General features: G+C 40.7%; 1 protein-coding gene across 6 annotated transcripts in view; it reads left to right on the top strand.

Annotated features, from left to right (window-relative positions):
- Positions 1 to 23,325, top strand: part of PATJ (PATJ crumbs cell polarity complex component) — a 366,180-nt gene that overhangs the window by 263,103 nt on the left and 79,752 nt on the right. For 5 of the 6 annotated variants that reach the window (XM_045999612.1, XM_045999585.1, XM_045999595.1 and 2 more), the window contains one exon: positions 13,066 to 13,158. The exons of the other annotated variant lie outside the window; for it this stretch is intronic. In XM_045999612.1, the coding sequence (XP_045855568.1) occupies positions 13,066 to 13,158 (93 nt within the window). The remainder of the gene's footprint in view (positions 1 to 13,065; positions 13,159 to 23,325) is intronic. 6 annotated transcript variants of the gene reach the window in all.

Raw genomic sequence — 23,325 nt, 5'->3', positions numbered from 1 at the left:
AGCAGCTTAACCCACTGAGCCACCTGGGCGCCCCCAAAACACTTTAATACCTATTATCTATGATCACAAATATCTTTAAATAATTACTTTATTAATGGAGAAATTACTAGTACAAGACTGCGATCACATTGATCAGCTTCTAGAATTAGACAGACATACATTCCCACCAACAGTGTAACCTAGCTATATAATCAAGTGTCTCCTCAGCTGAGGGAATATTACACTCTCTTCACATTTTTATTTATTGAAGTATTTTTAATTCCAAAAAGAAATACATACTTATTGTAAATAATCAAGCCATGCAGAGTTATTAGGGAAAAAAATTAATTTTCCTTTCCCCCCTCCCTGTGGAAGTATACTCTTTACTCTTTAGTATTTTTCCATACTTCTTCCATACTTCCATACTTCCTTTTCTTCTACCACAAGAATAAACAGCTATACATGATAATAATATCTCTTAGTAAAAACTCAATTTTATAATACATCCTTTCCATTCAACAAGCATGCAGGGAGTGCGTGTTATGCATAAGGCAGTCTTTGGGATGAGAGACACGGGGATGAATAAAAAAGAAGGCTCCTTGCTGTGGTTCAGCCTACATTCTAATGAGGAAATTAGTGAATAAATACACCAAGAGAATTATCAGTAGTGGTCAGTGCCTTGCAGGGAATTAAAATAGGGAAGGTAGCTTGTGACCACTTCATCTGGTGTTAAGGAAGCACTCTTGGACAAGGTGAACTGTAAATAAGATGAAAATGGTAAGAAGGAGCCAGACACAGAAATAAAGGGGAAGAGCTTTCTTTGCAGGGAGGACAGAAATAACTCCCAAGGGAGGATGTGCTGGGGCATTGGACGGATACAGCCAGAGGCATACTTGGAGCCTGGAGGGTGGTAATGGGGCGGGAGCTTTGAGTCAGAGTGAGAAGTTTGGGTTTTAGCCCGTGTGTGCAAGGAAACCAGTAAAGGGGAATGAGGTGATTCAGTGTACAGTCTACTAGGTAGAGAATGGACTGCAGGAAGGTACAAGAAATACGCTAAGAGGTGGAGACCCACATGAGACCTGTTTGTAGGTACATGAAGATTGCGGTTTGGTGTTGGAGGCAAAGAAAAGTGAGTGGATTCTTGGTGTTCTGGGTGTTGATTCAGACTTGATTGATTAAATATGGGAACTGAGAAGAAATAGAGCATGAATAAATCTAGATTTTTGGCTTGAGCAATTAGATGGATAGCGGTGCCATTTATTACAGTCTGTTGGAGAATAGCTGTTCTTCAGCAGGGAAGCAGAAATTAAGAGGTCTATATTAGATGGGTTAAATTTGAGATGCGTGTTATACATCCTTCTAGAATAGATTCTACTCATTTTTTTAAAAAACTTGGGGTTTTTTGCTTAATGTAGTGGCCATATTTTAATATACTCTGATTATCCTTTTTTTTCCAGTTGACAAATATTTAAGATGATGTTCTGATGTCTTGCCAGTAAAAGAATACCAAAATAAAGATGATGAGTGTGTGTGAGAGAATTGTTACCAAATAATGCTTTTATTTCTATAGCAAAGATTTCCCCCAAAGTACAATTACTGAGTCATAAGCTATTCAAGTTCACAATTTTCATTTAGATTGACCACTCCCTACCTGAAAAGACTGTGGTGATAGGTATTGACTCACCACCAATAGCCATTTAGCCAAAGCTTGCCAGCTCTGGGATATTCATTCTAGTTGAGACCTAGGGTAGGCAGTTAGGGCGGTAGAAAGGAGGGGCCCCAGAAGGATACTGTTTCTGCTCAAATCCTAGCATAACTATATTCTAGACACTGGGCCTTGGACAATACGTTACCTCTTCTATCATCCCTTTACTTATCTGTAGAAGGGTAACAATAGTTTCGCCCCATAGGGTTGATAAGATTAAATAAGACATGTATCTTTGTGCCTGACACATGGTATTTACTCAGTAAACACTAGTACTTAATTCTTCATCTTTTTGTGTTTACAGAATGTCCTATAAATCCTTGGAGGGTGTGGGGGAGAATAAGAGGAATTGTTTTAGAATAAATTTTTTCTGTTGTATTGTTAGTTATGAATGTACCCATCAAAATATCCCCTTGGAACTGAATTTTAAGGGGATGATTGAATCTTGTGTCTACTATGTCGAACACTGTCTTAGAGGCCTTCAAATGTGGTCTCCTACCCCACTTACATCCAGGCCTTTGAAAGACAGTATCATTATTATTCCCACATTGCAGAAGAAGAGACTGGGGTCTAGAGAGGCTAAGTGGTATGCCCACATGCCCAGAGGTGAGTGTGTTACTAGGATCAGCTTCTTCATCTGCACCTAGGGATCACCCAACAATCATAGACTTGTAAAGAGCAAAGGAAGTAATATATATAAAACATTTAGTACAGCTCACAGCGGAAAGTACATTTAATAACTGTAAACTGTTAATTTCTTCAAGTATTTCAGTATATTTAACTCAATTTTTTTAGTATATTATACAATATTAGCTACTGTTTTAATATTTGGGGTTTTTTTTCATGTTTTTAATTGTGCTAACCACAGAAATGGGTTCTAAGCATTCAGTCACCAGTAAAAAATAAATATATTATAATTGAATATATGAATTGAATTATATTATAAAGAGGGTTTTTTAGTTTTTCTCTGAACTATCGGCCTCCAGCAACTGCCACCAAATGATGAGTGATACCCCTCCTCGGGGTGCTATGTGAAGTCTGTAGGTATGCTCTGGGTTCACATCTACTTCCTTATCCCTTCACACTCGCCTGTGACGCTCTCACAAGGCCTTTTCCCTCCTCAGCCGTTTCTAGTAAGTACTTAAGCATAACTCATATCTGACATATTGCTGAAAGCACTAGCCCATTTAAATCATAACCAAATAGATGAAATACAACCATAGCATTATTAAGTTGGGCCTGATAATGGTTCAAGCACATTGAATAACCATATTATATATGAATGGGATGTCATATTCATTTCCTTATTGAGCAAATATTTATTGAGCCCTGACTGTGTGTCAGGTAGTGTTTTGGATACCGGGGATATGGCAGAGAACAAATTCACGTCATGCAGTTGTGGGCCAGCAGAGCGAACAAGAGTGGCGGCAGAACACTGAATAAGAAGTCTGAAGGTGTGGGTTCTTGTTTTAGCTCTGCCACTTACCTGTTGGGCATCTGACCTTGTTAAGGTAGTTACCCTCTCAAAGCGTTGCTTTTTCTTTTTTTTAAAGATTTTTATTTATTTATTTGACAGAGAGAGAGTTAACAAGTAGGCAGAGAAGCAGGCAGAGAGAGGGGGAAGAAGGCTCCCTGCCGAGCAGAGAGCCTGATGTGGATCTCCATCCTAGGATCCTGAGATACTGACTTGAGCCCAAGGCAGAGGCTTAACCCGCTGAGCCACCCAGGCGCTCCATGTTGCTTTTTCTTTAAAGCCACGTTCATAACCTCCCCTGCCTGTGTTAGCAGGCAGTCATGAGGATCAAGCACTAAATGTAGGTGAAAGGAATTTAGAATCCGTGTAGCTATATACATATATAAGGGATTATTAGCATTCCTGTTGCTATATTCTTGGTATTGTAGTACTGGGCAGCTGTACGGTACAGTGATAAAGAACACAAGCTTGGAAGTTGAGCAGATCTGAGTCCAAATCTTTGTTCTGCCATTTACTGGCAGAGTGAACTTAAGCCAGTTAAGGTCTACAAGCTTGCATTTCCTCACATTGAAAGGGAGGATTGATAATAATAATTACTTCTATGGATTTGTGGAAGAATTGAATCAAGTTTATAAAATGCTTAGCATTTATACTTATATTATTGAAGCCCTCTAGCAAAACTCCTGGCCTCCAGCATCTTCCATTTTCAACAGTTGCATGCAACACAGGATTGATTTTCTTACTGTATTACTATATGTGTGCTCTTGCTCTAAAATCTTTTATACCTCTTGCCTAGCAGATCTGTGTTTCAAGGTTAGAATTAAGGCTTTGTATTTACCTCCCCAACCTGTACTGATCAGCTATCTTTTCTCATTAATGCATGATAAAGCACTAGACACTCTCCATGTATCTGTTGATTCCTTCCTCCACCCCACACCCCCCCACCTGCAACAGACGCACACACATCTTGGTCTCACCAATACTTATGTCTTTCTTCCTGTTGTTTCTAACACCTGGGTTGCCTTTCCACTTCCTCTTTATTAATTCACAACCAATAATTCCTTGAAGAATTGTTTTTGGAAGACCCCTCCAACTTTTCTATAATTCAAAATGAATAAAATAGGGGCACCTGAGTGCCCCAGTCAGTTAAGCCTCTACCTTTGGCTCAGGTCATGATCCCATAGCCCCTCATCTGGCTTCCTGCTCAGCAGGGGATCTGATTCTCCCTCTCCCTTTGCCCTTCCCACCCTGCTCCTGCTCCCTTTCTCTCTCTCTCCCAAATAAATAAATAAATAAAATTTTTTAAACTTTCTTTTTTTTTTTTTTTTAAAGATTTATTTATTTGACAGATAGAGATTACAAGTAGGCAGAGAGGCAGGCAGAGAGAGAGAGAGGAGGAAGCAGGCTCCCAGCCAAGCAGAGAGCCCGATGTGGGGCTCGATCCCAGGACCCTGGGATCATGACCCGAGCTGAAGGCAGAGGCTTTAACCCACTGAGCCACCCAGGCGCCCCATAAATAAAATTTTTAAAAGATTTTATTTATTTATTTGACAGACAGAGATCACAAGTAGGCAGAGAGGCAGGCAGAGAGAGAGGAGGAAGCAGGCTCCCCGCTGAGCAGAGAGCCGGACATGGGGCTTGATCCCAGGACCCTGAGATCATGACCTGAGCCGAAGGTGGAGGCTTTAACACACTGAGCCACACAGGTACCCCAATAAATAAAATCTTTTAAAAACAATAAAATAATGCCTAGCACTTAAAATATAATAAAATACACTAAATGTGAGATATTATTATGACCAACTTCATCCCACGTCATTCCCTTAAGTAATCTTAACTCTCTTTTATAGTTAAATAATGTTCATAGTTCATTTAAAAAATAAAAATTGACCTTTGTGTGATGCCACCTGGGCCTTATAGAAAAGAGGGACCCATTTCTAAAGGAGTTTCTCAACTAGGACTATGTTGCTTATAGTTCTCTCACTATCTGAATGTTTTAAAAATGTATGACTATAGAGAAAGACAATTATCATATGATCTCACTGATGTGGAATATAAGAAACAAGGCAGAGGGTCATATGGGAAGAGAGGGAAAAAAGTGAAAAAAGACAAAACCAGAGAGGGAGACAAACTATGAGAGACTCTTTAGTATATGTGCTGCCGAAGCGAGCACGAGAGACTCTTAATCATAGGAAACAAACTGAGGGTTGCTGGATGGGAGAGGGGTGGGGGGATGGGGTGGCAGGGGGATGGACATTGGGTATGTGTTGTAATGAGCACTGGGTATTATATAAGACTGATGAATCACAGACCTATACCCCTGAAATAAATAATGCATTATATGTTAATTAAAAAATAATAAATATTTGACCAAGAATAAAAGACTTCATTTAAATTAAAAAAAAAAAAAAGACTCTACGACTACATGCACCACACTAAATTGTAGCCTTCTTGCTGGGCTTACTGTCTTCTTGACCATTGCGTTCCCAGGGTCTGACCTATAGCACTTGCTTAATATTTGTTGAACCAGTGAATGGGGTGAACTATATTTAAGCTTTTCTACTATAGCCCTGATGCTTCATTTCAATGTTGAATACTTCTTACTGATTTAATTTATTATGCTATTTATCAGATATCGACTTTGTCGATCATGTACATAGTCTCTTACCTCAAAGAACTCCTAGTCTTATAAAGAAAATAAGATACGCATATTACTAAAATAAGATGTCCCAAGAGATAAAGCTTTAGGAGGAGTTTAGAGAAGATAATAGTATTTCCGGGTAAGAGAACAGCTATTTCTGTTGGGTCGATTGGATTTTAAAATAGGAGTATGATTAGATAAGAATGTGGGAATAGCACAAACAAAAACATGGAAATAAGAAAAACTGATGTGGAATGGGGAGAAGAATCTAAGGGTATAGTAATACAAGATGAGGTTTGAAACATCAATTGAGGTCAAATGAGAGACTTGAATTTAATCTCAGAAGGTTTGAATTTCATGTATTTAGCCCTTAGAGTTGTTGAAGGCATTTTGAACAATGAAATGGTCTGATCAGAGCTCTACTTGAGGTAGGTCGTCTAATAGCAACATCAAGGATGTCTCTGAGAGGGAAACCCAATTAGAAAGCCATTGCTCTGGTCTTTTAAGAGGTGCTCAAGGCTCAAGTATACTTGGGTTGCAAGGTACTTATTCCTTTCCTCGACAAGGCAGGATGAATCTTTTAGAATATCTTTATAGAAGCAAGCAACTTCATTTTTTCTTTTTCTCAGAAGTTGTTCTTTTTTGAATACTAAGTGAGACGATGCAGGCCTCCCAAAGAATGGACAGGTTGATTACCCAGGGAATGCTATTAGCATAATTCTCATTTTACCTTTAATTGTGCACTGCCTTCCCAGAATTCTGAATAGCATAGGAAAATATGCTTATGATGGGGGTAGAATAAAAAAATTTTGATTTGTCACATCCAGTCAACATGACTGCAAAAAGAAATATTTGTGAATTTAGACTGGCAATGAGATGAATAAATCATCCTGTGTTTTTTTTGGAAGAGAGCATTGGGCTTGAGAAATGGGATGGTAAAACCAATACAAGTGTTTTGGTTTTGTTTTAGATTTTTTTTTCTTAATTTGACAGACAGAGATCACAAGTAGGCAGAGAGGCAGGCAGAGAGGAAGGGGAAGCAGGCTCCCTGCTGAGCAGGGAGCCTAATGCTGGGCTCGATCCCAGGACCCTGGGATCATGACCTGAGCCAAAGGCAGAGGCTTTAACCCACTAAGCCACCCAGGCACCCCATAAGTTTTTTATTTATAAAAAACTTCCATTGTATCAAGGAGGTATAGTTGCTGTTTTGTTGCTGTTGTTGTTGTTGTTGTTTAATTGGCTTAGGAAAACCTTAAAAGGAAAACAGTTGTATATAGTAATATGCTGTTTCATTGTGTTAAATGGGGAAAGAGGATAGGGAACAACATTGTAGAGCATTTAACTGATCAGAAGTGTGGCTTTTCCAGTCTGCAGGATCATCCTTGACTAATTTAGCTTTTATTGATAACTTGCTTTCTTCATTTTTTAAGATTTATTTCTTTATTTTGAGAGAGAGCAAGTGCAAGTGGGGGGAGGAACAGAGGGAGAGGGACAAGCAGACTCCCCATTGAGCACAGAGACCCATGCCAGGCTCAGTCCCAGGACCCTGACATCATGACCTGAGCCGAAACCAAGAATCGATGCTTAACTGACTGAGTCACCCAGGGGCACCTGATAACCCGCTTTCAAATAAAAACGTAAATCCCTGTTCTTATGGTTCTCACTGTGTAGTTGAGATGTAGTAAGTAGAGGGTATTAAAAAATTAAGTAATATAAAAATAAAATCTGGGCGCCTGGGTGGCTCAGTGGGTTAAGCCGCTGCCTTCGGCTCAGGTCATGATCTCGGGATCCTGGGATCGAGTCCCGCATCGGGCTCTCTGCTCAGCGGAGAGCCTGCTTCCCTTCCTCTCTCTCTGCCTGCCTCTCTTGTGATTTCTCTCTGTCAAATAAATAAAATCTTTAAAAAAAAAATAAAATAAAATAAAATCTATCGTCACTATATGTAGATTTTGAGGAACCCAGGGGAGGGAATTTAGAACTTCCTGAAGGTTTGGAAGGGACTTCTCTGAGGATCGAACAACCTTTTTTATCATCTTTTAATTTTATTTATTTACTTATTTTGGTGTAAAGGCTGTGTTAGGCTACATTTAGGTGTCTTGCTTTTTCTTTCTATTCATATTGATAACATAATTCACCACAGAAGCTACTATCTGTGGTCTTCACGAGGAAAGGTCATTGTCCTCGAGCCCTTGAGCAGCCTTGGCAGCACAGGCAGCTTTGGACAGGTGGTTTGAGGATCAGCAAGAAAGGAAGGGAACACCCAGCTACCCAAATTAGCTGAATCATCTTGGGTGTCACTGGGCCACCATCCATCAGCCAGATGGTCTTCAAACCACCGTGATATAATTGTGCTCTGGAAGTCATGCTTGCTGACCTATTTTCCTCTTCCCATCCCTGACTGATTCCTGATTTCTAAACTCCTGGTCAGCGGGGTATTTTAAACGTTGCCTAACACATGTGAGCCATTCTGTTCTCAAACAGAACCCACATTGTTTCATTCTGTGCCTCATTTAAGCATGAAAACTCTTCTATAACCAGTCTCTCCTAGGAAAGCCCATGCCTTTATTGCTAACCTCTCTCAATTCCAACTTCCTTTTTTGCCTGACTTCTCTCCATCTAGATTTTGACTTCAAACCGTCCTCTATGGAACCATCCCAGACTAACCCAGTAACTAAAAACAGAGGGAAAGCTTTAGAAGGGGTTCATGGTAGAGTTATAAAGAGCACTGACTTTGAAATGAGAGAGACTTAGGATGAATACAAAGAAGGATCAGACAAAGGAAATCAGACAAAGGAAATGAATGAGGCACAGATGTTGGATTCAGGGATCTTTCAGCCTCATCAGGAACGTACATAATTAGGATACAAAAGAGATGGAAAGTGACACAGGAAGTTCAGGTAAAATGTTAAGTGGGGTTAGAGGAAGAAGAGATGTCTATAGCTAAGGAAAAGGAAAGGATTTGTGGAGTAAGTGATATTTGAGATTCGGCTTTGTGTGATAATTTTGTAGGTATAGATATAAAGGGTATTCTTTTTTGTTTTTATCCAAATCTTAAATGATCTACAGCCCATTTGCCATCTCAACGATCTTGCCCATGTTTTCTCACACTTTCAGAGTTGAAGCATCAAACACCTGGTTTCTCTCTGACTTCAGTATTCATTTTCTAAAGACCAAGAAAACCTCACTTCTGTACTCACATTGCCAAGAAATGTAAAAGATTCCTTCGACTTCTTTATAAAGCACTTTGCTTTCCCCAAGAAGACATGTGCATAATTAGATGAATGACATCAGCTGACCACCGTCCTGGTGAAAATCTCCTCTCATTTGGGATCAGAGGAGCCCCCTATGTATTTATTCTATAATTCAGTGTGTTGCACTTACAAACACTGAATGTCTCAAAGCCTTGGTGAGATAGCATAGCCCCGCCACCACCAGCCACCCCCCCCCACCCCGCCCCAGGGCTTCTTCGGGGCTCACCACAGCTTAAAGAAGCAGACACATGAAATATTTGGGGGCATTAAAGGTTTCCCATAGAATAAGTCTTGTTTTGTTTGTTTGTTTGTTTGTTTGTTTGTTTTTTAAAGATTTTATTTATTTTTTTGACAGACAGAAATCACAAGTAGTCAGAGAGGCTGGCAGAGAGAGAGAAGGACGCAGGCTCCCTGCCAAGCAGAGAGCCCGATGTGGGGCTCAATCCCAGGACCCTGGGATCATGACCTGAGCCGAAGGCAGAGGCTTTAACCCACTAAGCCACCCAGATGCCCCAAGTCTTGGTTTTTAAAAGTGTAATTGAGGGGTGCCTGGGTAGTTCAGTGGGTTAAAGCCTCTGCCTTTGGCTAGGGTCATGATCCCAGGATCCTGGATCAAGCCCTGCGTCAGGCTCTCTTGTCTCCCCCTCTCTCTCTACCTGCCTCTCTGCCTACTTGTGATCTCTTTCAAATAAGTAAATAAAATCTTAAAAAAAAATAAAAGTGTAATTGAGGGGCACCTGGGTGGCTCAGGTGGTTAAGCATCTGCCTTCTGCTCAGGTCATGATCCCAGAGTCCTTGGATCAAGCCCCACGTGTGGCTCCCTGCTCACTGGGGAGTCTGCTTCTCCCTCTCCCTCTGCCAGCCACTCCCTCTGCTTGTGCTCTCTCTCTCTCTCTGTCGAATAAATAAAATGTTTTTTAAAAAATAAAAGTGTAATTTGTTTCTTCTGAAATTTTCTGTCTCTAGAACTTACCCATTGTCTAAAATGCTGAAAATCAATATATTCTCAAGCTTAGTTTCTTAACTTGGGCATATTTATTTCATATGGTGACTTCTTGATTATCCAAAATTCACTGAGAGGAGGATGTTATACCTAATGAAATTTTCTGGTTAACCAATGCTAAAAAGGTTTAAAAATTAGTGGTCTGATAATGATTTTTTTTTTTTAAAGATTGTGAATCCTGTTTTCTATAACATTAGTTATCAACACTCAGTACTGACAAGGAATAAAGAGAGAAAAAAAAACAAGAGCATCATTTACTTGGGGCCTAGAGCATATGTTAGCCAGAATAGCACCTTTGATGTCAGTCTTACCTAGCTTTGAATCCTGGGTTCGCCTCTCACTGACTAGGCAAGTTCATTTACAATGTATCCTCGTCTCATGAATGAATTGGAATGACTTTGGTACATACTCATATGAGGTTGTTCTGAAGACTCCATGGAACAAGGGATTCATAAAGGACCTGTCTCAACAAAAAGCTGGAAGCAAATTAATTCACCTGGTGTTGCACTAATAGACATTTTGCATGTTAATTTATTAATCTTTAAGGCAACCTATGGGTAGTATTTTTAATCTGGTACTTTTATCTGTGCTTTAAAAATAACTACTCAGATTTAGAACCTTCCTGAAAGTCGTATAGTTTTAATTTGCAAGTTGAGATTTGAACCTGGATCTGACCAATTTAACATTCATGCTTTTTTTTTTTCCTTTAGTTTTTTGGGTTTTTTTGGTTTTGGGTTTTTTTTTATTTGTTTGTTTTTGGTTGGTTTTGGGGGGGGTTGTTTGTTTTTAGTAATCTTTACAACAAATGGGGAGCTCAAACTCATGACTCTGAGATCAAGAGTTGCATGCTGTTCCAACTGAGCCAGCCAGGTGCCCCTATGCTACCTTCTTTGGTAGATTTTTTTTTTTTTTCTTTTAGATATTTCTTATAGCTCTCCTTTATTTCTTAAACTTGGAATAATACATACAAATTCTTCTGTAATCGAACAGTATAGAAATAACTAATGCAACAGTTCCCCATTCTTTAATACTATTCCCCAGAAGTAAGCAATTTAAAAAATTTGTCCTATATGCTGACAAGTATTTTCCTGCATGCGTATCTATATATATGTACATTTTGTAATTTTTTCTTTTTTTTTAATATTTTATCTATTTATTTGACAGAGAGAGAGAGATCACAAGTAGGCAGAGAGTCAGGCAGAGAGAGAGGAAGAAGCAGGCTTCCTGCTGAGCAGAAAGCCTGATGCAGGGCTCAATCCCACCACCCTGAGATCATGACCCGAGCCGAAGGCAGAGGCTTAACCCACTGAGCCCCACAGGCGCCCCTTGTAATTTTTTTCTGAAAGATTGTTCAAATATACATTCTTACAATGGCATGTAAAAATTTCTCTTTCTGAACATTATCAATATTGAATGTTCTCTTTCTATTCTCTTGTCCATTCAATAGATAAAAGAATACTATATCTTTGCTTCAGTTTGCGCTACTTAAATTATAAGGATGTGGTTGAATGTCCCAAAATCAAAACTATTTTCTCTCCAAACAGTCCCACCATATCTATAGTAATGCCAAAATGGTGGTGTTTTAATATAAAAATCCAAATAAATACAATGTAAATACTCTATGTATCATCCTATTCTCCCTTATGTGCCCTCAGAAAGTAAACAAACTTCTGAATTAAGTATAACGTTTAATATGTTACAGTTCAATTAGGAGATACTGAATGTGTTTTGGAATTTTATTTATTTATTTTAATTTATTCATTTGTTTGAGAGAGAGAGAGAGAACATGTGTACACACACAAGCTGGGGGAGGGACAGAGGGAGAGGATCCCAAGCAGACTCCCCATTGAGCATGAAACCTGACTCAGGGCTCAGTCCCAGGACCCCGAGATCATGACCTGAGCCAAAATCAAGAGTCTGCCACTTAACCACCTGAGCCACCCAGGAGCCCTTGTTTTGGAATTTTAATGGGGCTTATTCTTATAAGATGTCTTATTTATATTAAATAAATATTTTTAGAATTTTGCAGAAAATAACTGTCAAGGAAACAACTGTCCTGGCGTTGGTTTACCCAGGATTTGTCCATTGTTTTTCATGCACCAGAGGTAGTGTTAGGTACTTGCGTTTCAGAGATAAACAGGATAAATTCAGTGTCTTATCTCAAGTAGTTTAATCTTCACGGAAATAAACAGGCATCTCAGAAAGTTGGCCAGAGGGAATAGAAGTACAACTGGCTGAAACAGTAAGTAAACTTATGAGCTCTCAGGTGAAGGCTGCTAAGAATAAGACTGTACTTAGGTTGATGCAATGGCTCACTTTTGCCATCAGAGTCCGCTTTTTCCATCTCCAACTTTCTCATTCACAGTATCAGCCTCATCTCAAGGCTGGTTTCCTCAGGACTGTGGGATTGCTCCACATGGCAATTTGAGCTTCATGCTTTCTTGTTAATGTGGGAGGTGGGGGGGACTTCTTGTGGTTCTTTTAAGACGAAGAAGGAACTGGAGCACCTGCCTGGCTCAGTCTGTGGAGCATGCAACTCTTGAGCTAGGGATTGTGAGTTCAAGCCCCACACTAGGTATAGAGATTACTTAAAAAGTAAAAATCTTAAAAAAAAAAAAAAAACTTTTCTAGAAGTCTCTTTGTGTCTCATTGAGCAGAACTGGATCACATACCCATTCCTGACAATGTCATTGGCAAAAAGAGTGGGATTAACCATAAGACAATCAGGCCCAACCTTGGAACACAGAATAGGGAACAGCTTTTTCTAAGGCATATCCATAAGCTGCAGGGACAGATCTGGGTTGGGGGGAGTGGGTAGGAGGAGAAGTTGTGGGGATGGCCTTCTAATGGAAAGGAGGAAAATAGGAATGACCACTAGAGAGGAAACAGTATCTACAACAATAATAAAATAATAAAACAATAATAAAATAAGCTATTGTGGTTGAGTATATAGTTCTGGGCAGTATGAGTGAAGAAAAACATCTTCATCATTTTCTTCTTAATGTGCCGTAGGATCAGAGTGGTACGGAACCTGTTAGCAGTGAGGAAGATGGCAGTCTCGAAGTTGGTACTAAACAATTGCCTGAAAGTGAAAGCTCCAGACTGGTGAGAATCCTCAGTGTTTTTCATCCAATGTTCTTTTCTAAAGGTGCATCATGTATATTTTGTACTACCATGGAAAGGATCAACCTGCATTGTATTTACTTCTCTAGAAATCTTGATCTCAGAGCTAGTAGAAGCTTTTCCTGTGGAGTGACCCATGAATTCCAACAAATAGCATATTCTGCTATTTTCTTCATGCCTGAATTGTGCTGTTTGGGACAAAAGAAGCAATTTCTCTTTTAATCTTGTTCAATATGGCTTCTTTAAGGCTATAGGTCTATCCTCAATTAGTCCATAAAGGCACAGAAAAAGATGTTAAATTTATTCCATTGATTCTTAGTAAAAGATGTTAACCTCACCAAGGGGCTCGAGCATTAGAAGAGAGTCAGGTTTGTTTGGTTTGTTTTAAGTTGTTTATTATTATTATTATTATTATTTTATTTTTTTATAAATTTTTTATTTAGTTCTTATTTTTTATAAACATATAATGTATTTTTTTTTAAATATTTTATTTATTCATTTGACAGACAGAGATCACAAGTAGGCCGCGAGGGAGGCAAAGAGAGACAAAGGGAAGCAGGCTCCCCGCTGAGCAGAGAGCCCGACGCAGGGCTCGATCCCAGGACCCTGAGATCACGACCTGAGCTGAAGGCAGAGGCTTTAACCCACTGAGCCACCCAGGCACCCCAACATATGATGTATTTTTATCCCCAGGGGTACAGGTCTGTGAATCGCCAGGTTTACACACTTCACAGCACTCTCCATAGCACATACACTCCCCAATGTCCATAACCCCTCTACCCTTCTCCCAACCCCCCCATTATTATTATTTTAGTAATCTCTACATCCATCATGGGGCTTGAACTCACAACACGGAGATCAAGAGTCACATGTTTTTCCAATTGATCCAGCTAGCTGCCCCAAAGAGAGTCAGTTTTAGAGAACCCTCTCTCCTTATATATTTTAATGCTTGATATTTTATTTCATATTTATTGAACTTTTACTGTGTATTGGGTGCTGTCCTACATTAATTTCCTCATCCTTACAGTGCAGGTAGTGATAACTTTCTTTTAAACACAAAGAAACTGAGGGCTTATGATGTTTACTAACTTGCCAGAGGCCACTCACTAGAACATGGTAGGCCCGGAAATTCACCCCCGTTCAGTCTGCCTCCCATGCTTTCATTCACAATCCGTCTTTTTGTTTTGCGGCCTTATACTTACAGGGTTAGACTGCAAGTTCCAGAAAGAAATGCGGGCTTTCTTCTATTTCAAAATGTCTTACAAATCTCAAAGAATTATCACTTGGGAGGGTCACCCTGATTTTATGGCAGCACAGAGTTGTTCATTTTACTTCAGGGAGTTTGAGAAATCATTTATCTTCTTTCAACTTTTAGAAAATGTATATTGGAACTGTCTTAAATTCTGTGTCCTAGAATAGAAACTGATTCCTTCAAGCTGAAGGGAAAGGACATTTCAGCAAAAATGGAAATGACAATGGGCTGCTCCTGGACAAATTGTAAATGGGACACAAGAACCCTGGCATCAAGAACACTGGGACTAACATTTTAACCATTGTTCTTAAACAAGATGTTCCAAGGTTACACTGTTCCTTTTCTAAAAGATAAACAGCATATTTGCCCTGGAAGGAGAGTGAGTAACATCAACAAAGTTTGAACTCCAAGCTCCTTCATTTAAAAACACTATTAACATGGTTGTTTTGGGCGCTGTATCTTCAAGATAGGTTAGGGAAAACTCTTGTAAAACAACGGGGTTTTGTAAGGAGGGGCCTCCAACGCAGTCCACAGAGGAAATGGTAAAAAGGGCGAGAACACTTCCTTGCTTGCCAGAAGAGTCCGGTAATCCAAAGAGATTCACTTGTAGGCTATAGGCAACCGCCATCCAATACCCTCTTGCTGTTCCCAAGAAAGCAATGCCCGTGATGGGGCTCCAAATGTCAGGAAAATAGAAGGGACCCACTCTCGAGCACAGGATTTGAAGGGCTGCGGGTAATTTATAGATACTGTTTTATACTGCATTTCACTAAGATGGAAGCCTTCCCTTACTCACTGACTGCTGTCTCTCTTTCTCTTTGCTTCCCCTCCCCTCCTCACCTCCCTCTCTTTTTAGTATTACAATTCTTACTGTTTTCGAGTAGAATCTATACATGGTCTACTTGAGGGAGGAACTCAGTGGGTTAAGGCCTCTGCCTTCGGCTCGGGTCGTGGTCCCAGGGTCCTGGGATCGAGCCCCACGTCGGGCTCTCTGCTCGGCAGGGAGCCTGCTTCCCTTCCTCTCTCTGCCTGCCTCTCTGCCTACTTGTGATCTCTGTCAAGTAAATAAATAAAAATCTTTAAAAAAAAAAAAAAAGATAGCCTAAATTTAAACAACTTTTATAGATAAATACAAATGGCCTACCATAAAGCATTAGTCAAAAGTGTGGTCTTGGGTGAGTTACTTGACCTCACCAACCCGCAGTTTTCTCACCTGAGGAAGAAGAGTAATCAGGATGTTAGGAGGAAACAAATGGACTATATGGTATAAATCATGTAGTAAAGTGTAGGGCAAATAGTTGGTATTTAGCAAGTTCATTCATTAATTCAACAAATACTTGCTGAATGCCATTATGTTCCAGGCACTAGATATATAACAGTGAACAAAATGTAGAAAAATGCCTGCTCTTGGGGCGCAGAAGTGGCACAGTTGGTTAAGCATCTCACTTTTGATTTTGGCTCAGGTCATGATCTCAGGGTTGTGAGCTTGAGCCACACAGAGCCCCACATCAGGCTCCACACTGAGACTCACTCATCCCTCTACCCATACCCCATCCCCCCAATAAATAAATAAATAAATATATTTTTTAAATGCCTGCTTTCATGGGGACTCTTCAGGATGAGTTGGGGGAGGAGCATAGATAATAAATTAGCAAAATATTAGATTGGATCATAAGAAATTGCCTTTTTTGTAGGTAAGAATTTCATATGGTACAACCTGATGTGTTCTCTTGTTATAAAGTATTAATAACTGTTAATTGTCACTAGTTATCATGATTATTTCTATTACAAGATTGGTGCAAGGGTTGCTACTCCATCCTAGGATTTTTGGCCAGTACATCTTGTCAGAGGACAACATGCGATCTGTGTGGGTCTTGACTCTTCTGTTTATGTCAAGACAGTTGGAAACACTAAGCCGTTAACCCTCTAAAAGTTGCTTCCTTGCTGGGGTCATCTGTCTGTCTCATCAGGCACTATGCTGGCCCCTGCAGGAGTGAGCAGGAGAAACACTAGCCTTGCTCTTCAGAAGTTGATCCTCTAGAACCACTGAGGATAACAGAATTTGTATCTGGAAAATCATACATGCAGAAGTACAGTAGAGAGAGAGAGAAGAAAAACAACAACATGATGATGCGTGTGTTCAAAAGTAGAAAGAAGACCATCTCAGTCAGGGATTAAGAAAGGTTTCCTAGAATTGTGGCCTTTAAGGTAAACCTCCAAAGATGAGAAGGCAACTGACTGGAGAGGTTGGCATAGAGAGGAGGTTTACCAGCTGAGTCAGTGCAGATGTTGGAGTAGCACACGAGTGTTGGGCATTTGTGGGACAACAATGAGCGATATAATTTGAACAGTGGACTCACAGAGCTGAAGGGACTATATGCTGTGAATTATCGATGAACTTATTTGTCTTCATGTGGTCAGTGCTCAGTCCATGTCCCAGAAGCTACATGGATATGGGTAGACACAAGGTGCTACCTAGGAGAAACTACTTCAGAGAGCTATTAAGTTCTTCGAGACTACCTGTTTCCAGAGCTAAGACTAAGTCATGGGTCAACATACTCCAGAACTGTTTCCACTGTTCAGTCATGGTTGGCTTTGGTCCACATCTCAGTAGTCCCAAGATTCACAGCTGAGGGGTTTATAATAACTTCAGTAGGTATTGGGTTTCTCTCAAATATTTTTAAAGGGTGAATAACTTGTTTTTAGACAACTGATCAGATGATGGTTTGTGAAACATAGATTTCAATTGTGAGAGACTGGAGGCAGGGAAGTGTCTGGAATCTATTTCAGAAGTCTAGGTGAGAGCCTGTTAAAACTATTTTTTAAGCCTTTTGAAAGGAACTTTTAAAAAGCTGTCTGCACAGAGCTTTGTGATTTGTTAAACAAAGTGTCATTATCTCATTAGCTTAATGTTTTAATATCTAAATTTTTTTTCTAAAATGATACTTTGTGATCTTATTCAATTTTATCCCCAAATAACCCTATGTAAAAAGTAGAGCAGGAATTATTTATCCCAGATTTAGAGATGAGACCTTAATCTGCTTAGCCAAGGATCACAAAATGGGAAATTGGAAGAGCTGGGTCTCATCCTGAAGGGGCTTCGACTCCTCAGTATCTTGACATAGAAGGTCATGAATCCCTAAAGTAATTATCTTAATCTTCTGGCTATCAACCTACTTTTTTTTTAATCTTTTATTTTTTATTTTTTTATAAACATATAATGTATTTTTACCCCCAGGGGTACAGGTCTGTGAATCGCCAGGTTTACACACTTCACAGCACTCACCATAGCACATACCCTCCCCAATGTCCATAAACCCACCCCCCTCACCCCAGCAACCCTCAGTTTGTTTTGTGAGATTAAGAGTCACTTATGGTTTGTCTCCCTCCCGATCCCATCTTGTTTCATTTATTCTTCTCCTACCCCCTTAACTCTGCCATGTTGCATCTCCACTTCCTCATATCAGGGAGATCATATGATAGTTATCAACCTAATTTTTAAAAAAGATTTTATTTACTTATTTCAGAGAGAAAGAGAGTGGGGGAAGCATGGGGTGGGAAGGGGGGAAAGATGGATGGAGAGGGAGAAGTAGACTCCCCACCAAGCAGGGAGCCGGACGGACGTGGGGCTCGATCCCAGGACCCTGAGATTGTGACCTGAGCCGAAGTTAGGCGCTTAACCAAGTGAGCCACCCAGGTGCCTCTCAACCTGTGTTTTTATCATGTTGAGAGTATCTGCGTTTATATAATGTACTCTTTTGAAGCAGTATAACTAAATTATCAAGAGTACAGACATTGGAGCCAGACTACTTGGATTCAAATCCTGATTCTACCATTGACTACCGATATAATCTTAGGCATGAAACCTTTCTGTGCCTCAGTTTCGGCATCTGTGAAATGGGAGAAAGAAACCACAGTTGTGAGACCTGAGGAGGGCCAGCTATCCAGTACTATGCAGAGCCATGCCAGAGTGCACTAGAGTCACTGTACAAGGGTGAGTCATTATTAATAACAATGATGCTGTTATTCCAATTAAAACGTTTAGTGTTAGCCACATAATGATTAGCTGTTGTGAGCGAAGCATTAGGTGTAACTTAGAAAACCGAAGTGAATTGTTCAGGCTGAAAAATCCAAATGCTGATCATAATAGGCAGTATGTATTGAACGCCTATGTGCTAAACGTTATTCTAAGCTCATTTACGTAACAGTCCTATGAGGTTAGTACTAGTATTATCCCCATTTAAGAGATGAGGAAACTGAGGCACTAAATAATCACCCAGTGAGAGGGAGGGGGCTGGGTGACTTAGTCAGTTGAGCATGCAGACTCTTGGTTTCCACTCAAGTCGTGATCTCAGGGTCCTGGGATCGAGCTCTGTGCCAGGGGCTCCACGCTCAGAGGGGAGTCAGCTTGAAGAGTCTCTTCCTCTGCCCCTCTCCTCCTCAAATAAATAAATCTTAAAGGAAATGTATTATGGGTACTGCTTTACTGACAAGGTACTAAGGCTATGAGGTGGCTAGTATGTTCCTAAGGTCTCACAGCAGGTAGTTGGGATGGCTTGGACTCAAACCCAGTTATTTTTGCCCGGAAATCCTGTCTTCTTCTCTTTGTATGGTTCACATAGACAGTGTTTCTGGAATATCAAAAATACCACTGTGTGGTCTATTTGCTCGAGCAACAAATACTAATCGAGTATGGCTTGCTGTTTGCAGAAGATTCGGTGATGAACAGAACTGTTCAGAGCTTCTTAAATAGCTTGAGATGTCTGAGGACAAGTGTTCCCATCAGCTTGCCATCTTTAGAAGTTCAGTGGCTAGTGGGAAGAAAGGAGCCAGGGAAGGAAAAGAGAAGATAGTACTGTTTTCTTCTAAGTAGCTAACCTCTGTTCTTGCTACCACCTTTGGATCTCTAACCCTGTTGGATATTAAGATTTTCTGCCTTGAAATAAAACCAGCTTACTTTTTCTTTTGTTCCTGTCTGTCTCCATCTCCATGCTGTCCTAGATATTAATAGCCAGTAAAATCATTTTAAAGCAACTAGCATACAACAAAATAATAAAAAGACAAATAACTCAGTTTAAAAAAATGGGTGAGGGGGTGCCTGAGTGGCTCAGTTGGTTAAGCGACTGTCTTTGGCTCAGGTCATGATCCTGGAATCCTAGGATCGAGTTTGGCATCAGGCTCTCCACTGAGCGGGGAGTCTGCTTCTCTCTCTGACTTCTCCCCTCTTATGCCCTCTCTCTCAAATAAATAAATAAAATCTTTTTTTTAAAGTAGATAAGGACCTAAATAAGCATTTCTCTAAAGGTATACAAATGGCCAATAAGCACGTGAGAAGATGCTCAACCTCATTAACCATTAGGGAACTAATACGTATCAAAACCACAATGAGGGGATGCCTGGGTGGCTCAGTGGGTTAAGCCACTACCTTCGGCTCAGGTCATGATCCCAGGGTCCTGGGATTGAGTCCCACATCGGGCTCTCTGCTCAACAAGGAGGCTGCTTCTATCTCCGCCTCTGCCTGCCACTCTGCCTGCTTGTGTGCGCTCACTCTCTCTCTCTCTCTGACAAATAAATAAATGAAATCTTAAATAAAAAAAACAAAAAACACAATGAAATACACTTTACACCTACTAGGAGGACCGTACTCAGAAAGACAGATAATAGCAAGTGCTGGCAAGGATGTGGAGTGATTGGAACTCCCATACATCGCTAGTGAGAATATAAAATAGCATTGCCAGTTGAGAAAACCGTTTGCAGTTCTTCACAATATGAAGCATATTTATATCATCATATCATAATTTTGCTCCTAGGTGTACACCCAAGAGGAATGAAAGAAAACCTATCCGCACAAAAACTTGTACACCAGTGTTCATAGCAGCATTTTTCATAAAAGCCCCAAAATAGAAACAGCCTAAATGTCTTCCAGCTGAATAAATGAAATGTGGTACATTATGCAGTGGAATATGAGCAGTGGGAGATCATGAAGCTCTGATCCATGATGCTGCAGCCACATGGTGTGTGTGTGAAATGTCAAGAGGAGGCATACAGACAGAGACAGACAATAGATCAGCGGTTGCCTCTGGCTGGGGGTGTGGGCAGGGAATGGAGCGACCCTAATGGGTACAGGGTTTCTTTCTGAGGTTATGAAAAGGTTCTAAACTTAGATTTGTACAACTCTGCAAAAACCATAGTATTGTATATTTGAGATGGGGGGCATTTGTGGTATGTTAATTATATCTCAATAAAGATACTCTTAAAAAACAGGAGCAATGGGACACCTAGGTGGCTCAGTGGGTTAAACCTCTGCCTTCAGTTCAGGTCATGATCTCAGGGTCCTGGGGTTGAGTCCCGCGTTGGGCTCTCTGCTCAGCAGGGAGCCTGCTTCCCTCTCTCTCTGCCTGCCTCTCTGCCTACTTGTGATCTCTTTCTGTGTCAAATAAATAAAATCTTTAAGAAAAAAAAGGGAGCAATATGAGAATATGAGAGAGAAGTAAAAATATAGATAATCCACAAAGTGAAATCAAATGAGCAGTGCTGAGGTAACCTCTAGAAACAGATTCGGTTAAATAAGTATATTGTCTTTCCACCTTTTAGGATATTTTACCAGTGTTCAATAATCCCTGGTAGAAAAGGCCCAGATTGTTTGTCCTTCAAAATTAAAGCCGACTTTATCTTATAAATTCTTGCAGTCTGCCTGTTATTGCATTCTGTGCTAGATCCTAGAACGGTGCTACAGAAGGTAAACAGACAAACTCTCTTCTTGTGTTGTTTCAGTCTTCATGGCAGACGGACATCATTCAGATAATGTCACAAGTAGAATGAAGTCGCAGCTTTGGTCAGAGCTAAGAACTAGAGGTGCTTGGTGCTAAGGGAGCATAGAAGGGGATTAGACGTTGTCAGGGAACTGACATCGGAAGGAGAACCTGACGCCACTGGGAATGTGGTGAAAAAGAAAGAAGGAAGGGTGCTGGGTGATGGTAGAGCCTCGGGGAGTCCAGTGAACTGAGCATATGAAAGTGCACAGTCGCCAGCCCTGGTGAGATGGACCCCAGCTGGAGCCAGGCCATGTTAGTGAGGTGATCCCTGTGCTGAGAGCAGGGGGAGGCCCCGAGGGGCTCTAGAAGGTGACTGCACTGAAGCTGCCACGTGGTGACTAGCTTGGACCGGGGCCAGGCTGCACACCGCCTGACGAGCTGAACGTTCATTGTAGCAATGGCGGTCGACGAGAGACGCCGACAGCTACCTATCCTCATACTCTGTGTAAAGGTTTTAAAAAACAGCAAGGAACTACAAGTTCCACAGAAAACTGCCAGTAAATTACCTTTCTTGCCCTTAGTATGCAAACTTTCTGCTGTATGTGTTTTTTAAAACTTCCTCTAAATGCAGGTTTAGAGCTATTTAAATGGCAACAGTTGACTGTCTGGGTCTTGAGAACCATCATCATCCCAGGACTTGGTCAGCAGCCCAAGAGAAACCTGCAAGGAAATGCCCCCAACGGATGTGCTCAGCGTTCTTTCCCCAATCCTTTTTTTTTTTTTTTAATATTTATTTATTTATTTATTTGACAGAGAGTGAAAGAGAGAGAGATCACAGGTAGGCAGAGAGGCAGGCAGAGAGAGGGGGGTGAGAAACAGACTCCCTGCTGAGCAGAGAGCCTGATGCAGGGCTCAATCCCAGGACCCTGAGATCATGACCTGAGCTGAAGGCAGATGCTTAACCCACTGAACCCCCCAGGTGTGCCCCATCTTTCCCCAATTCTTGAAACTGCTTCGCAGCAATATAGTCTTTGTGCCTGTGTGTCCAGTGGCCCTTGTCATCACAGATCTGATGCAGCAGCCTCAATAACATTTTAGATTTCTCAAAAGTTTTCAAAATGTTTAGATTTCTTTTTCCAGCTGTCTGCAGTGTATTTTTAATGTTGTCTTTCATTATAGAATATTTCTGATCTTAGGGCAAGAGTAGAAAAATGAGAGTATTTCAGTGAGCTCAGGGTGGCATTCAACCTGTGGGTTCTTTGTGGAGATTTGGGGATGTATGGGGTAGCAAGATGCCTGAGGAAGCATGAGTCGTTTCTGAATTCAGTATCACTAACTTCAATGAGCCATGACATGGAAATTCATGCCATAACCGGCCATGCATTGGATCATTTCAGTCTCCACCAGCTACAATAGCAACATTTGAGGAACACTTTTTCCTCTCCACTTGCTATGCTTGATCCGTATAAAATTTTCAAACATAGCTATTGAAAAATCAGTGTTGAGTGTTACAGATACTACCCATGTCTCCAAGTGGCATGATAGTACTTGCTCTCTCGGATGAAAAAGGCTATCAGGTGCTAATCGTGGGCTCAGAAATCTGAACAGGCTTAACACTCACCCCGCTAGGAAAAGCGCCTTATCCTGTCTATCTTCATTCTTCATCCAAAAACAGAGGAGGAGGATGTCCACCTCTCTGTTGTGAGGACAGAGTATGATTTTATACATGAAATGCTTAGCACGGTGCTTGGCGTGCAGTAAAGGCTCAGTAAATGTAGCTGTTACTAGCACCAGACTGTGCCTATAAAAAGTCTACGTGTGCCAGGACCCTCAATACTCAGTACACGTTTCCTGAGACCCTGTGATGGATATGTGAAGATAAATAAGACCTCTTTCATCCAGGAGCACAGCACGTTAGGTCTGATGCAGAGGTCGCAATCTGGCTGTCAGAGACCCATCCAGACCTTATTTCCCCTCCATGGTGCTTTCTTAAGATGTTTGATTTTTATAAATCAGGAGATATTCACATAAAAATCCTGGTTTCGCTTTTCTCCTGAAAACAGACCAGCATGCCAAGCCACCCCATAAATCATTTATGCACTTCCCATTTTTTTCGGTCCCTACTTTTCCAGCATTCCCCCA

The sequence above is a fragment of the Meles meles genome, chromosome 1, assembly GCF_922984935.1.
Source record: "Meles meles chromosome 1, mMelMel3.1 paternal haplotype, whole genome shotgun sequence".
In the NCBI taxonomy this organism is placed as follows: domain Eukaryota; kingdom Metazoa; phylum Chordata; class Mammalia; order Carnivora; family Mustelidae; genus Meles; species Meles meles.
Note: the sequence above shows the minus strand (reverse complement) of the source record. Positions and strands in the feature narration are given on the sequence as shown.